This window comes from Sapajus apella, unplaced genomic scaffold (assembly GCF_009761245.1).
Source record: "Sapajus apella isolate SASKATOON/1434 unplaced genomic scaffold, GSC_monkey_1.0 scaffold3, whole genome shotgun sequence".
Lineage (NCBI taxonomy): Eukaryota > Metazoa > Chordata > Mammalia > Primates > Cebidae > Sapajus > Sapajus apella.
This window is the reverse complement of record NW_022436943.1, coordinates 915,405-932,674: the sequence shown is the minus strand read 5'-3', so window position 1 is coordinate 932,674 and position 17,270 is coordinate 915,405. Positions and strand designations below refer to the sequence as shown.

Below are 17,270 nucleotides of genomic sequence, written 5' to 3'. Positions count from 1 at the left end.
TTACTATGACTAACTCAATTTTTCAAATGAGGAAAAAATTTATGAAACTTACAGGTGGTACAACTAATAAGTGGCAGTGTTGAGATTAAAACTTGGTGGTCAGAGCTGGGCAGTGGGGCACTTGCCTCTAGTCCCAGCAACTCAGAGGCTGAGGCAGTAAGACTGATTGAGCCCCAGTGGTTCAAAGCTGTAGCGCACTATGTTCGTGCCTGTGAATAGCCACTGCACTCTAGTTTGGATACTGGGACAACAGGGAGACCCCTGTGTCTAAAACAAACAAAAAACCAGTAACTTGGAAAGTTTGACTCCATGCTTTTTTAACAAAAATTATTATTATTATTTTAGAGACAGGGTTTCACTCTGTCACCCAGGCTGGAGTGCAGTGATGTAATCATAGTTCACTGTAGCCTCAATCTCCTAGACTCAAGCGATCCTCCTGCTTCAGCCTTCCGAGTAGCTGGGACTATAAGTGCATGCCATCACACTTGGCTGACTCCATACTTTAAACCACCAACAGAAGTACAATGACTGAGGCCTGGCATGGTGGCTCACACCTGTAATCCCAGCACTTTGGGAGGCCAAGGCAGGAGTACTGCTTGATCTTAGGAGTCTGATACCTGCCTGGGAACGTAGCAAGACTCTATCTCTTCAAAAAAATATTTTTTTTAATTAGCTAGGCATGGTAGTGCCTGCCTGTAGTCTTGGCTACTTGGGAGGCTGAGGTGGGAGGATTGCTTGAGCACAGGAGTTCGAGGCTGCAGTGAGCTAGGATCATACCACTGCACTTCAGCCTGGGTGACAGAGAGAACGCATTCCTTAAAAAAAAAAAAAAGAAGTACAATGGCTGGGGTCACCAGGTATACACATTTGAAGTTTCAGTAGGTACTGACAACTGCTATCCAAAGATTATACTAATTTATATACCTTTATCTTTTGACGTGCTGCAAACTGTTCACTTGCAAGAAACAATGGCAGCCATACATTTTCTAGCCTATTTTGGACGTGCTTCTGGATTTCAACTAGGACAGGTGCATCAAGCTGCTCATGGAGAAGCTTCCCCCAGCCACCACTTAAATGCATTACCTAAGAAAATTAAAATGAAAACAGAAACTTCAAACTTGTGCTTTTTAAAAGAAACACTAATATCCATTAATTCATTTACTCACTATAAAATCATTTGCTGCACTCTGAGAGGTGCCAATTTTCATTTTCTGTATAACATATCCTTGCTATACTGAGTAATCACACAATACTGTACACAGTAACTCCCCTAATACCAGACAGACAATTGTGGTTTATGTGGTGGTTGTGTTAGATGTGTGATTTTTGCTTACTTATGATATATCCAAAAGAACACAGAAGTGGGATTTTTATCCTGTGTGACCACAGCAATGGCATTTTTTTTTCTCCAAGGACTCAGTATCTCCAACCAAAAAATGAAGACATTAGTCTATTAGTTTTCTAATATCCTGTGAATCTATGATTATAGTCAAATTGATCCATTTAAGAATTTTCTTCTGTGGATGAGGAAAATGTGTTAATTAGTGAAAAGACAACCTTGACTCAGATATTATAATATGTATATTACCAACAAATGTTGGGTTGGAAACAGCGTGATGGTAGCTGTCGTGCACTATGCACCCAGAACAGTGCAGCTGTAGTGGTGGCAACACAGGGCTGTTCCAAAAACCGTGAAGCAGAAAACAGAGAAGGCAGCAGAGAAGGCAGCAGGAAGCAGAGAAGTCATGTTTTATAGACAATAAGTACCATTTGTAAAACACAACTTCTTTGTGATCTAAATTTTCCTTCTGTTTAATTACTGGCTTCAACAAGCTACTAATGGGTTTTTCCTGCCATAACTCACTCTGGTTTCCACCTGTTTCTGTGTACATACCACTGAAAATTTTTGGATTGCTCAGTGGAACAACTGCCCTCTTCTTAGTTCTCCTTTGAGCAATAATATTAATATGATAACACTACTAATACTATTGTTTTACATAAAAACAAAAAAAGGAAATTATCTTGAGTCCTCTTTTAATAATTAAATAATATCAACACTATGATTGTTTCTGCCTAAAAACAAAAAAGAAAGAAAGAAAGAAAGACTATTTTGCTAATCAAAGAGCAAATTGGTCGCACAACCAAAATCTGAACTAGCACAATCTTTATAAGACAATGTGATGTAGACATCCTTAAGTATAAAATACATTTTAAAAGTAATGACAAACCCAAAGATGGATCATTGGGAAAACTCCTCTGTAGTAAGCATATCCATTTGCTATGATAGCAAGGGGTGACTTTCACTGACTTAGATTCTCAGTATGTTGTGTGCACTACGGAGGATTCACACAGTAGCATCAGATACCATGAAACCTCACGCAATGTAGTACATGCCAAATAGAAAACAAATGCTTTCCATGTGTTTATTTCATACTTGTCCTTATTGAGACACCCAACCACTTTTGCTAATGTGTCCCAGATTAGTATCCCAGGGAACTAAGGACAAAGCGTTTTTGTCAAAGTTGCTTAATTCTAGAATTCCTGCTCCCTCTTGTTCCCAAAGATTCTGCCAATTTCTCCTGCACCCCAAAGATCTAGTTTTTAAATTTAGTATGCACTACTTGTGAACCTCTCTAAATTTTTCTTTAATTTACTGAATTTAACATTAATCTGAAATTTGTATTTTATTAATATATACCATTAGAATATGCATTCTTGTAAACTACCAAAGAAAAAAAAATCATAAGCCATACATTACACCTTTAGGTATTAATGTAGCACTAATAAACTTCAAGCTAAATTATAATAATTCTTTATATTTCAAAAATATAAAAATTGAATCGTATTTCATGAGCAGTGTTACATGAACACAAACCTACTTATGAATTCCAATTTTACATATATATTTATTTTTGAGACAGAGTCTCACTCTGTTGTCCAGGCTGCAGTGCAGAGTTGCAATCTCCACTCACTGCAGACTCTGCCTCCTGGATTTAAGGGATTCTCCTGCTTCAGCCTCCTGAGTAGCTGGAATTACAGGTGTGTGCCACCACACCTGGCTAATTTTTGTATGTTTAGGAGAGACAGGGTTTCGCCATGTTGGCCAGGCTGGTCTCAAACTCCTGACTTCAAACAGTCCACCTGCCTTGGCCTCCCAAAGTGCTGGGATTACAGGTGTGAGCCACTGCACCCAGCCCAATCTTACATTCTTGCTGTCAGTGTAATGATAGTTAGTTATTTGGTTATTAATAGATTGTGATTAAGGCCATAGGACTTTCGTCTAACAAAATGCTCAAATATGTCCTGGTCAATAAAAATAGTATCTGGGAAAAATACAATTGTAAGGATGATTTTCTTTTTTTTTCTTTTATAATATTTGCTCTAGGTTCCATAATATAGAGGATTTTCAAAGATCAATTATATTTGGAGTAATATCAGTTCAGAGAAAAACAGAAAGGTGGTAGATATTTGGCTTGATGGTTGATAACGGCTGTTTTCCTACATGTTGACAGGTGGAGGGAGCTTGTCCAACTTCTTCACCACTTTATCATGAGCACCTAGAACAGTCTGGCATAGCGAAGGCACTCATATTTGTTGAATGAGTCAATGAGTAGATGAACAAAAGTTATTCTATAAACTAATTTTTAGAGTAACACATCTTTATAATATATAATTTCTGAGTATTAAAGACATTTAATTTATAGATCCTCATAAATACCTAAATAAATATCAAAGGTCTCTAAGACATTAGTCATACACAAAAGAAAAGAAAATAAGAGACTTTCAGGTTGTTGGAAAAAACAGAAATAAAATACAGGTTTTCAAACATCAATATAAAAAATAGGTTTTCATGCCGATACCTGGTTCTGCTGATACAGAGATGCTGGACTGTTGGGTCCAAAGAAATATTTTTTATTAAGGTATTTGTTTTTAATGTATATAGCTTTTGCCTCCCTTTGATTTCGATCTCTGTAAGTTATTGCCCGGAACTGCTCAATATCTGTCCAGCACATAAGATCCATGCTAAAATGAAAACAAAAACAATGTCTAGCTCTTCATATTTATTTCTCTAAATTCTACTAAATACCAGACTGTTGTTTTGATGGAACTTGGAAAGTGGCTACCTTGACTAGTTGCATTAGATCATGCAAATACTGAACCCAATATTGTACCTCTGATCCCTTTCTAGGCCAGTTAGGTTGACTCTATTATACTCCTAATCCTGGCTAAATATATGAATGATTACAAAGGAGTATTGGGATGAGAAAAAAAAAAAAAAAAAAAAAAAAAAACATCTATCACCATATTCGTGGGATCTCAGAGTTTTTTCATTAATTTCATCAATTTCAAAAAAAAAAAATGAGAAAATTCCCACAAATCTCATGTCATTTGACAAAAGGCCAAATTTAGAATAATCCTCATCTTAATGGGTACAAAAAAATTGAATAAGGACCAGGCACGGTGGCTCATGCCAATAATCCCAGCACTTTGGGAGGCCAAGGTGGGCAGACAGGAGGTCAGGAGTTTGAGACCAGCCCTGTCAGCATGGCAAAATCCCATCTCTACTAAAAATACAAAAATTAGCAGGGCATGGTGGTGCATGCCTGTAATCCCAGTTACTGGGGAGGCTGAGGCATAAGAATCACTTGAACCCACGAGACAGAGGCTGCAGTGAGCTGGGATCATGCCACTTCAGCCTGGGCAGCACAGTGAGACCATGTCTCAAAAAAAAAAAAAAAAAAAGAAGAAGAATGAATGAATGAATAACACCTACTGTTTGATAGCACAATAGGATGACTAGTCAATCATAACTTAATTGTCCATTTTAAAATAAAGTATAATTGGATTATTTGTAACTCCAAGGATAAATGCTTGAGGAGATGGATACACCATTCTCCATGATGTGCTTATTTCACACTGCATGCTTGTATCCAAACATCTCATGTACCCCATAAATATATACACCTACTATGTAGCCACAAAAATTTAAGAAATTAACAAATAAAAAATAAATAGATATAAAAATCCCCTTTACAATGAAGAGAAACTATATACAGTGAAATTTGGCTCCAAGATCTAGCCAGTTGCTGTTAACAAGGGAGAGAATTACTAGAAGAAAAATATATTCAACACTTTAGTTTATAGTAGATAAGCATGTTATAAGGTTCCAATATTCTGGGTAAAACTACAATGTTTCACTTATATATCAGTTAATAAAAATTATAAAATACTATAATTTCAATATCTCAATGAAATATAGAAAGTACACATTCCAGAAATAGTAATTAAAATACCAGTCTAGAGAAATGTAAAAGAAAGAAACAGTAGAAAAGAGAAAAAATAAAGCACAGTGGTGGTTTAAGTTAGCCAGTGCTAAAAGTATTAACATTGTGTAACCACTTAAAATGACAATTTGGAAGTAGCTACAATTAAAAGGTACTCCAACTTTAAAAAGTTACCCATACAGATTTCAGATAATCATGTTTGCCCATTTTTATTGACATAGGTAAAATCTATTATAGCACCAAATCACCATTATAATATGTTGAATCGAAACTAGTAACTTAGAAAAATATTTTCACCAAGAAATACATGGTTACATCCCTCACCTTGAAGAATGATTCTCAAGAAACTGACGGAAATGTTCAAACTCCAGTTTGTTGTTAAGCAGATCACTAAACTTAAAATGCTTGTATTCTGCAGGAACATTATCCCAACACTCTGTTCGTTTAGAGACGTTAGAGAGTGACAAAATGCCAGTTCCAATTTCACAAGTGGTGTCCTAGTGAAATAATACTTTTCAGAAAAAAGTCTCTTAAACACAACAAATTTTTTATAATTTTAAATAGAGAAACTGAAAGAAAAATTAACCATTAGGCTAAGGCCATTTAACAATTCAATGGCAGAAATGGGTTAAGATTTTATGTGGTTCAGATTCTAACATATCTAATTCTTTCTGTTTGTTTTCATTCCATTCCCTTCTTTTCATAAATATTTAGTAAACATTCACTATACAAAGCACTTGCTTGCAAAATATTAACTTTATTATATTTTTCTAAGTATAGAAGTAACATGTCTTTTGTAATAAGAAAATAAAAATCATACATAATACTACCATTCAAACATAACCACTATTAACATTTTAAAAATATATCCTTCCAGTCTTCTTTGTATATGTACATGTAGCTTATAAAAAAATGAAGAAAAGTATACAAATTAAAAATAAATTTTTAAAAACCCGAAGATTAGATACTATGATGGTTGCATAGTTCAACAGGTTGAATTTATAAAGAGATTTACAATTATAATATTGAATGTAGTTTTAAAATATGAAGATAGGATTATGTACCTATTTATAGTTTTGTGACCTGGTTCTTTTTCTTAACAGTATATCATAAACATAAGACATTATTTTATAATATAATTTTCAAAAATTATAGAATAATACAAGTTACTTATCTAATAATGTATCCTTCAAATGTAATATAATATGATATGATATAATAATATAAATATCACCTTCACATAAAGTTAATTTTTAGGTAATTTTATGACCTCTGATGTTTTGTGAATAGTTTACAAGCCCTAAAGGGCAAAGAGGAAAAGAGTCTTATTCTTTAAAAGGTCCTTCCTTATATAATTCCTTACATAACTAATTCACTTCTCCATTTGTTTTTGTAAAGCGTCCGTGAGATAAGCTACCAATGTTTTAAAAATTAATTTTCCTTATGTAGAAGGATTGTGGATAGTGTTATAAAGTTAGGTTTGTAGAGTTTACAATACCTTATATCATGCTACCTTTATGGATTTTTATGTGTTCTTTGCAAGATAGTAGTAGTATATCAAATAGAGAACTTCTGGATAAGAATAAAAATTTCAGATAGGTACAAAGAAGGTTTTAAAAAATCACCTGAAACCTTACCACTCAGAGTTAACTACCTTTAATATTTTGGTGAATATCTTTTCAGATATTTCTTTTTATACATTTGAATACATGCAGAAATACATACATAATTTTCCATAAACAGGATCATACCATACCAGTGTTTCTGTTTCAAAAATCTTAATATATCTTAAACATTTTCCAGGTTAATTAACTCATTTTTATGTAGATGTACACATTTAATTTTATAGCTTTATGGATTTATTATGTTTACTTAGCCAATCCAAAAGATGCAATTTTATGAATCAAAATAATAGTTTAATATCCTAGTCAGTCCTAGGATCTCTTTACTGCCTTCCTCAATTCCTTTCCATATTTTTTTCTTTATTGTTTTCCCTATTGCTGTCACACAACAGTTTCTTTTCTGTTTAGAAAACTCAATTTAACCTTTTGTAACCTGACAACAAATAGAAAGAGCAGCTGCCATACAGAAAATAACTGATAACCTTCAAAATAGCTATAACACAGGTGAAGGCTCAAATGTCTGGTCTTAGCCAAGGCAAATGAGTGGCTTGGCTTCCTGTGCTACCTCATCTGCTTGGTTTTTCTGGCTCCCTTGTCAAACATGTCAATAAAATGCAACACCTGTCAAATGCAGCACGCTAGGCAACGGAACAGCAAAAAAATGAAACTGCCTATCCCTTACTCTGTAATATATGATATCCTCAATTTACAATCCCCCCCTGCCCAATACATCAAGTGGTAACCCTCTCCAGGATAAAAAGTTTGTTTTTCTAAGTAGAAAGTTGCCTTACCTCAGCTTTCTTGGAAAATGTCTCTTTATGCAAAGCCTGTAGCTTTCTGAAGTATGTGGAGTCTAACTGTCGAGTTTCTTCCACCAGCTCCACCTAAAAAAAATAAAGCTTGTAACATCAATAGAATGTACAATTTGCTAGTAACAGTGGGCTGAAAAACAAATACAGTTGCCAATAAAGCAAATTATTTTCAAGGCAAAAGCAGGAAGATAACATAGTTCAAAAGATTAGCTACAGCAGGGTCACACTTCAAAAGGATACAATAAAAAATGCATACATTTCTATGTAATGATATAGTGTCACCAAAGATCATTCCTCCTTTCTGGACACCCCATGCAAACTTACAAACAATACAAATATATTGGTCATATTTACAATTTCTGTTCAATATAACAGGGTAATAGTCGTGAAAGCAGATGCCACTAGCTTTAGGAACCAAATAATTCACAGAACAAGAAATGACCGGACTCCATATTGTTATTAGTATGTGAGCAAAGGCTTTAAAGCTGTAGTAGGAGAGGAGGCAGTCAATCATCAAATGAAACCTCATATCAGGTCTCTGTCTTCAGAGTTTGTAATGCACTGTTTCATGTAGTCAGGAGAACGAGACCATTCTCTGTTTCTCTATTGCAGGGAAAAACCAGCTTAGCTGAAGAGCTGCCTGAGAACTTTCTGTATTTAATAGTTAGCTTTGGTAGTCTGCTGGATTATTCTTTTTGGGAAAGTGTCTGCAGAATACGGTCAGCTGGGCTTTTAGAGAAGTCCTCATAGTTCTAGAAGGAAGTTTCTAGAACTAAGAGAGATTTATTTTTCCTCCTATTAAAAACTGCACAATTTGTTCCATGCATTTTATAAGAATCATGACTAATACCAAAACTTTTTGGTTTAGGGAAGTTAGTTATAATTCCAAATCTTTAAAAAAAAAAATTGCATCCTCTATGGCATACTCTGTATTTAAAATAATGACTGGAGAGAATTTTTTAAAACTTCATCAGATTTCCAAATTTTCCTACTGTCCTGTATGCATTTTTATAATAAAAAGGATGCTATGCTAATTTTTCAGGACAAAGAGAAATCTAATTATTTTGGTCATTGAGCTTAGTAAATCACAACAGTTGTTTCAGCCACAATCCAATAAGGTAACTCTATCCAAGATGTTTTGGTATTAATTTTATATGTCGGTCTAAGAAATTGCTGAGGAGATATGAACAAAGAATAGCAATGCAAAGACAGCAGAGTTCCATGTGAAATGGCCTTTGGTACACAGTACATGTGTTAATTTAATATAAAAAGTATACATAGATGGTTTTAATTTGTGATTCAAAATAAATATTTAAATAAATTGCCTCCACATTTTAGTAAATTTAGTGAAAATATTCAAGCACTGAGGCTTAAAATGACCTCTTTCAGGATGACAAAAGATGTGTTGAAACTTGTGTCCAGTTAAGCAGTCTGACCTGATGAACATCTGGTCTTTAAAACAGAAGCAGTGAAGTCAGAGGATCTCCACAATACATAGGAAATGTTTATGTTTTCTATGGGTGTAATATTTACTGAAACTCATCTAACAGAAAATGAAATAGGCTTTTCTGTTAATCAAAATTAAGGCTACTGCTGAAAAATAGCAAGAAGGGCATATTTACTTATTCACAGGAAACCAAAACTCAGATTTCTCTACTCTGACATATTTGTACAGAGAGCAAAAAATGACGTAAAGTCTTTCGTTAGGTGACAATAGGAAAACTGGCAAAAAAAATCAAGTGGATAAATATTTCCCTGCCCAAATTTTGAGGCTAGCCAAATCTTAATTCTAAATCTTTGGTCCACGTGAGACCTGTTTCAGTTTTTCTCTTGTGAGTTAACAATGCTGCTTATCGTCAGCAGTAAACCTGATGATTTTTTTGTAGTAAACCTCAGTGGTTTTGCATTCAATTTATCAGTGGCACAGTACCTTTTTATAAGCAGTTTGGTCTGATTTTACCATCTTTGTCCATGGCTCAAGAAGGAGGAGAAGGATATATTCCTCTGCTGTGTCAAAAAGGTCTTCAAATGGTGGCTGTATTTTCATATAAATTTCTTTTTTCTTTTCCTGTTGGAGTCCAATGTCAAGGGTGGCAGAAGGAGCAACATATGTGGCAAAAAGATACTGAAGAAGAGACAAGAAGGGAGAGGATGTTGGGAGAAGCCACCATGGTTAGCAGACACCTCAGCATAGGCATTTTTTAAAAACTAAGAGAAGGCAAATAAGCCCATGTGATATTTTTCTTGAAAATATGGGTAAAACTACTTAACATGAAGCAATTCATCTATATGAAAGACTTTGTTTTTCCTTTTGTTTTCCAATTTCTTTACCAGTAATTAGTCAATTAGGCAATTTTTCTCAGATGACAAAAATCTGAGGAAGCATTAAATATTTTTATGGTAAATTTGAGTTTATGTGCCTCTTTTTTTCCTTTATGTTCACAACATTTCTAACACATTTGTGTTAGATTCCAAAGTGGTCTGAAATACTTTTTTTGGAAACAAGAGGCAAGAATACACCAGGACTGAAAAGCTGGCTATTAGTCTTCTAGTCTAGAGACTGAACAGACTACCTGCCCTACAAAATTAAGCTGCAGAGTTCTTAAGACTCTTGCTAATTATCCCTTTACACCATTAAGTCTCTCCACCTGGTATCCAATGCTGTGAAAAAAATACAGGAAAAAAATAAGAGTAAATGGAGGCCGGGTACATTGGCTCATGCCTGTACTCCCAGAAACTTGGGAGGCCAAGGCCAGTGGATCATTTGAGGTCAGGAGTTCAAGACCAGCCTGGCCAATATGGTGAAACTCCCATCTCTACTAAAAATATAAAAATTAGCCAAGCGTGGTGGTGCACCCCTGTAATCCCAGCTACTCAGAAGGTTGAGACAGGAGAATCATTTGAACATGGGCGGCAAAGGTTGCAGTGAGCCGAGACTGAGATCATGCCACTGTACTCCAGCCTGGGTGACAAAGTGAAATTCCATCTCAAAAAAAAAAAAGAGTGAATGGAAAGATATACATAGAACCTCCAGCAAACCTGCCACAAAGATCTGTTCCATTCTACTAATTGTCTTGTCTCTCAATAGTTACTTATATCTGAGAAGCAATGTAATAACATTTTGTTTAAAAAATGTTTGCATATTGGATATGTTATAACCTGAACATTTTAAATAGAGTTTTATTAAGAATCTCAAATTAATTTGTACTTTTTGTCAATTTTATTTCACATACTTAGAATTTGAACCTGATAATATCTAGACTCAGAACAGACAGACACAGATATAAATTTGTACGAAACAGCAAGTAATGGTCTTATTTAAAATAATATTTTAAAAGTCTTAAAGGATCCATGTTAATAACATAAGCATTTACCAAGTACTGCATCCACTGCATCTTACACACCTGGCTAGGTGCTATGTATGCAAAGATTAATGAACAAGAGTCAATGCCTGTTCTGAAGAAGCCAATTTGGTGGTGACATGGAGATGAATATCAATGGTTATAATACAGTATGATAAGTGCTATAATAGAGGTATGTATTATAAATAAAATCGTCAATGATTCTTTTAAGCTCATCTCCCATTAATTATCTTTCAAATTTTACATTCAAATACAAATTTTCTGTAATTTCCCTAAGTCTTGCTGTTTTGCCATTTCATACCATTGCACATATTGTTCCTTCCATCTTGGATGTCTACACTACCCCACATATGTTGTCTGCTTGATGAACTAATTTAGTGTTTAAAACCAACATGGATTTCTCCTCCTCTAGGAAGCTTTCACTCACATTCTTCCCCAACAATCACACTTTCTGCTGCTATGCCTGTCACTCTATAATGCAGTTACGTATTTGTGTGTCTTCTCCTCTAGATTGAGATCCTTGAGAGTAAAGACTGTAGCTTATCCACCAGTGTATCTCCAATTCCTAAAACTGTTCTTGGCAGACAGTAGATGCCATAAACATTTATTAAATTTTCCAAATCCCCAGAAAAGATTCACTTAGGTATTGGAATAGGGAAGGAAATAATTCTAGAAACTCTTCAGAGAGAAAATAATTCTCTTTTCAAGAGACGGGGTCTTGCTATGTTGCTCAGTCTGATTTGGAGCTCCTGGGTTTAAGCAATCTGCCCACCTTGACATCCCAAAGTGCTGGAATTAACAGGCATGAGCCACCATGCCTGGCCTCCAGAAGATAATTGTTAAGCTGAATCTCTAGAGATAAGTTAGAGTCAATAATCAGACAATAGAAGAAGGTTGATGAGAAAGACGGCCCAAGCAGAAGCAAAACACAGGTCAATGCCTGGAGGCTTATGGGAGCTTTAAAACCTAGAGAGACTTTAGGCTTCAAGTAGATAAGACTGGCTAAAGGAAAGAGGTAGAACAAGAGAAGACACTTTAAAGGGGGTAGGGACCAGAGCATGAATATAATCTTTTATCCTTTGTTAAGGAATTTGAATTTTTACCTGAAGATATAATGGGGAATCTCTGAAGGGTTTTAACCGAGGAGTAACATCATTGGCTATGATAGTTTAAGATCAATATTTGAGGCAATTTGGCAGTTATTTTAATAGCTAGACAAGAAATTATATGCCACCTTCACCTCTTGCTTGCTTTTTTACAATAGCCTCTTAACTGGTCTTCCCAGACTCCTCTTTGCTTTCTTAACAGTCTATTCTTACCACAGCAGACAGAAAAATCCTTTTGTGCAGCACTCCTCTGCTCAAACTCTCTAGCGGCTTCCCGTCTCACACATAATAAATGTCAAAATGCTTATAATTACCTATAAATGGAGTTTTTGGAAGTTTTGCAATGATGAGGAGACAAGGATTATAGTTCAGGACCTGTCAGTGGGGAAGTCCCTATAAACATTCTAAGCTCTCAAAACACCCTGAGAGCAAGAATGGACTAGATATTGACTCCAGCCTTGAGTTTTTAATGTGCCAAAGGAAAATAACTGCCAACCTACAATTCTATGTCTAACAAAAACACCCTTCCAAAATGAAAAACAAAATAAAGATGTTATAAATCAACAGACAAAAACAGAGACTTCATCACCAGCAGACCTGTACTAAATGAAATATTAAATGGAGGCTCTAGACAAAAGCAGAATGGACTAGAAAACAATGGAAAGTACAAATATGTGAGTAAATATCAATAAATATTTAACTGCAAAATGAGATAATAATAATGAATTAAGTCAGAGGAAAAGTAAAAGAGCCTGAGAAATAGAAGTCAGAGATAAGATAAACCACGTCAGAGTAATGCTGCAGAAGCCAAATGAAGAGCTAGCTTAAAGACAGGAGACAGCAATAAACAGTGTTAAGAATATATATATAATATATATATAAGTAAAGAAGTTAAAGCAACAAAAGAATTAAAGGTGCTGGTTAAAGTGCAAGTGAAATTATCTACTGTGAGGTCTATGACACATAGGAAAGCAAACAAGGTAAAAATCTGGGTAGTAATACAGTAATTTGCAGGGTAGAGTATCAAAGAACCAGTGGTTAAGATAAGGGACAAGGGCATGTAGAGTAGTTAAAAGGGAATATTGAAGTTCAAAATATAATAGGCATTCAATATATACTTGCTGAGTATATATATAGGATATGAGTGTCATAAAGTCAAACTGATTTGAAAGGGAAATTTCACAGTTCAAGAATTTAAAGCTGGCAGGGTGTGGTAGCTCATTCCTGTAATCTCAGTGCTTTGGGAGGTCAAGATGGGAGAATCACTTGAGGCCAGGAGTTCCAGATTACAATGAGATATGATGGTGCCAGGGTACTCCAGACTGGGTGACAAGAGTGAGGAAAGGGAGAGACAGACAGAGAGACAGTGAGAGAGACAGAGAAAGAAAGGAAAGAAACACACAGAGTTTTTAAAAGTGAACTAATTAAAATAATGTAATACTTAGGTAAATTATGAGACTAAAGATTTAAATTATCAAATTAACATTTTAAAAGGTAGGATTAGCTCCAATAATTCCAAATTCACTTAAAAGAAAAGAAAATGGAACAGCCCAAATTACTTACATTAAAAATCAGTAGTCAGGTTAAATTAGGGCAGAAACACTTTTCTTGAAAAATGTTTTCTTCTTTTGCAATTCAGAGCTATAGTTTAAAAAGATTTGATGTTCTACATATCAAACTCTCATATATTGAAAATTCTGGTGAGTACAAGAAAATTTATCATATAGAAATCAGGATAACTCTTTGATTTTTTTTTTTTTTAATGAGAACAGAGAAGAGGGTAAAAGTAGGAAAGAAGTTGAAATGGTGGCTAGAATAACAATGACAGCTGATAGGATTTTCAGCCTCTTGTGGACACCTGAATCTATTTCCCTTCTCTTTTACTCTCAGTCTTGCCTTTACTCTTTCTGTTTTATCTTTAGGATTTACTGCTATCCTCAGTTCCATGAGATATTTTACATGTGATTTATATAGTCTACTACTATATCCATACCATGGTGGACCCTTCATGATGTCCTGTTAAAGCCGAGTTGCTCTATTTGATTGCATCCAATTGCCTTGGGATTTTACCTTCTTAAACTTTGCTTTATTATTTTCTTCAAAATAAGCTTCTCTTTAATTTACCACTTACCATATTAGTAGAAGAACTTTCTCTCTCTGACCATACTTTTCATCTTTTTATATCTCTTACCAGGCTTTTCTTCACCTTCAGCACAATCTGAAGCTTCTTCTTGTCCTCCAAATAAATCATGCACCAACTGCTTTATCTTACTTTCTTAGACAATTGGGACTGAGAACTGTCCATTATTTCGACTATACTCTTACCAACATCCTTAATTCCTCCCCATTCTATCCTCAAGTTCCTAATAAAAACATGACAACTGACTCCATTATAAATAAATTTCAAAAAAAACTTAGCTGCAATCAAAAAGCTTGTTACATTTTTGCTTATTTCTAATCAACACCATTTCCCATTTAAAAACAGCTGTCCTCTTTAAAGCTCCCAACTGTATCCTTATACTTTGTCACTTTCAGGAGACTTTATCTTCCACTTAACTGGGAAAAACCACTGGTATAAATGCCCTCTACTCTCCTCTCAAGAACTCTCTTCTAAACTTTTTTGTTTCCCGGTTATCTCAAAGAAGACATCTTTCCAGTTCTAAACCATTCAGGTGTGCTCCACCACGTTCCTCCAGAGCCTGCAACACCAATTATTTCCTTAGTGCCTTGTTTTCTTCATCTACCTCTCCATTGGTTCCATTTCCTTCTTCATGCTACAAAGTTGCTGAAATCTAGGGCCTCTCTCCTTCTAAAATGCTTTTCCCGACTCCATTTTGACCTCAAACCATTACCCTACTTCTCTCTTCCCTCTCTCTATAAGTCTCCATAGTCACTCCTCAATCTATGACAGTCTGGCTTCCATGCCAATGACAATGATCTCAAAGATCACTAAGAACCACATAATTGCTCATTCAGTAGCTTCTCTAGTTACTTTTCATTCAACTTGATCCCATAGGCAGGTTTAGTACTGCTGATTATCTCCTCTCTCCTTGATTCCTTTCCTCTGACTTCGCCAACACTTTCTGTTGATTCTCTCCCAATTTCCGCTTCTTCTCAGGCTCTTTGCTGACTCCTTTTCCTCCATCCCTCCCTTAAAAGATGAAACTCACTAAAGTTCCATGCTCAACTACACCTTCTCAGTTCACGCCCTTACAGTTTCTCACATGAGCGAGGCACTCCCTCAAAGGACTTTTGTATTCTGCACTCTATCCCTTCTATGCCCTCTATCCTCATCTTCTTTTCCCCTTTCACTGAGCTTTTATTCATCCTAAAGACTCAGCTTCCTTGGCTGCTGAAATGTGGCTTAAGTATCCTTCCTGTGCGCTCCCATGGATCCTGGACTTTTATGTTTTTCCCATTGGACCCTATACTCTACAAAGACAGAGATTGGGTCTACTTTGTTTATTACTGTATCCCTAGCATCTAGCATAATGTGAAATTTAGAATGAGTAGATGAATGAAAGACTTCATATAGTCCCAAAAATTTAACAGTCAATTAATGTGAAAGAACCCCATATATCAATACTAATAGCTTTAGACCTGATTTCTTTCCTGAACTCAAAACCTTTGCTTCTAGCAGCCTACTTGTTATAGCTACATTAATAGTTTCTAGACCCTCAATGACTCAATAATATAGCAAATAATCCCTTCCTAGCTTCTAAAGCCTCTCTCTTCCTTCTGTGTTCCTGGTTTTCTTTTTTTTCTCTCTCTCTCGTTTTTTTTTAGATGGAGTCTCACTCACTCTGCTGCCTAGGCTGGAGTGCAGTGGCACTCACTGCAACCTCTGCCTGCCAGGTTCAAGCGATTCTTGTGCCTCAGCCTCTCAAGGAGCTGAGACTATAGGTGCGTGCCACCATGCCGGGCTAATTTTTCTATTTTTAATAGAGACAGGACTTTACCATGTTGGCCAGGCTGGTCTCAAACTACCGAACTCAAGTAATCTGCCTGCCTTGGCCTCCCAAATTTCTGGTATTACAAGCATGAGCCACTGTGGCCGGCCTCCAGTTTTCATTAATATACACCACTCACAGTACAATCTTTGACTCTTCCCTGCCCTCCCCTTTTTTATCCCCAAATGCAAATCCTATGAATTTAATATCGCCAATGAAACAAAAAGAACAAAAACAGATATCAAAATATCAGGAGGAAATAAGGAGCAGTACTTCCATCTCAAGAAACATCATAAAACTCAGTTTTCTGACCAAGCTAGGCCAGGCCTTTCCCAGGTTACTGTCTGCTACCTTTCTTCCGGACCTCATACTCATATTTTGCTCTAGCCATGGGGGTTCACGCGTATTATTTAGCTACATAATCTACAGTCTCAAGGAGCTATCATTGGGGCAGTCATATGGCCCTATTCTGGTCTAAGCCTACTGTCTTGGCATAATTTTAATAGTTTCACTCTCGAAAGCATCTGGGTTTAGATGATAAATTATATGGTTCCTCTATATTATCATCAGTTAGATAAATTCTGGTTTCTCTAAAAGAAGACTCCTAAAAACACTTGACACATATTTAAAGCTGAAAATAAAGGAAAGAAAAGCAGAAGATGTTCCATGATAAGAAACAGACATTTGTCTAATTCTCAGTCATATGAATTGAATAGCTATTCTCAAGTGCCGAAATCTCAAACCAGGAATATATAATTTAGAACTTGGGTTGAAAGCTTCACAGACTTCCCTGTTAAAAATAAATAAAGAGGGGAGGGGGAGGAAAAAAGAAATGAACTAAATAATTGCACCTAAATGTAGGTATTCATTTGCCCTTCTATTTTTATATCTTTTGCTTCTTAAACACCAGTTCATTGAATTATTATCACCTAAACAACTTCTTTTTGTTCAAGTATCAAACCCTATCTGACAACTAGCATAATTCTTAAGAGTAACACACTCTCTCCCTGATTCCTTACCAGTTTTTTTGTTTCTAGCTAAGGGCTTACTCTGTCACCCAAGCTGAAGGGCAGTGGCATGATCTCGGCTCACTGCAACCTCTGCTTCCTGGGTTCAAGCAATCCTCTTGTCAA

General features: G+C 35.6%; 1 protein-coding gene and 1 non-coding gene across 11 annotated transcripts in view; one reads left to right on the top strand and one right to left on the bottom strand.

The window, feature by feature from the left end:
* Window positions 1–17,270, bottom strand: part of RGS22 (regulator of G protein signaling 22) — a 140,678-nt gene that overhangs the window by 39,433 nt on the left and 83,975 nt on the right. For 7 of the 10 annotated variants that reach the window (XM_032248155.1, XM_032248186.1, XM_032248163.1 and 4 more), the window contains 5 exons: window positions 9,650–9,844; window positions 7,699–7,791; window positions 5,610–5,782; window positions 3,861–4,023; window positions 925–1,083 (listed from right to left, as the gene is read on the bottom strand). In XM_032248155.1, the coding sequence (XP_032104046.1) occupies window positions 925–1,083; window positions 3,861–4,023; window positions 5,610–5,782; window positions 7,699–7,791; window positions 9,650–9,844 (783 nt within the window). The remainder of the gene's footprint in view (window positions 1–924; window positions 1,084–3,860; window positions 4,024–5,609; window positions 5,783–7,698; window positions 7,792–9,649; window positions 9,845–17,270) is intronic. The other 3 variants (XM_032248170.1, XM_032248202.1, XM_032248210.1) reach the window with 3 other exon arrangements.
* On the top strand, window positions 6,250–6,318 carry LOC116536139. Its single transcript, XR_004262496.1, has one exon. It is a non-coding gene; the product is annotated as a small nucleolar RNA SNORD77 (small nucleolar RNA).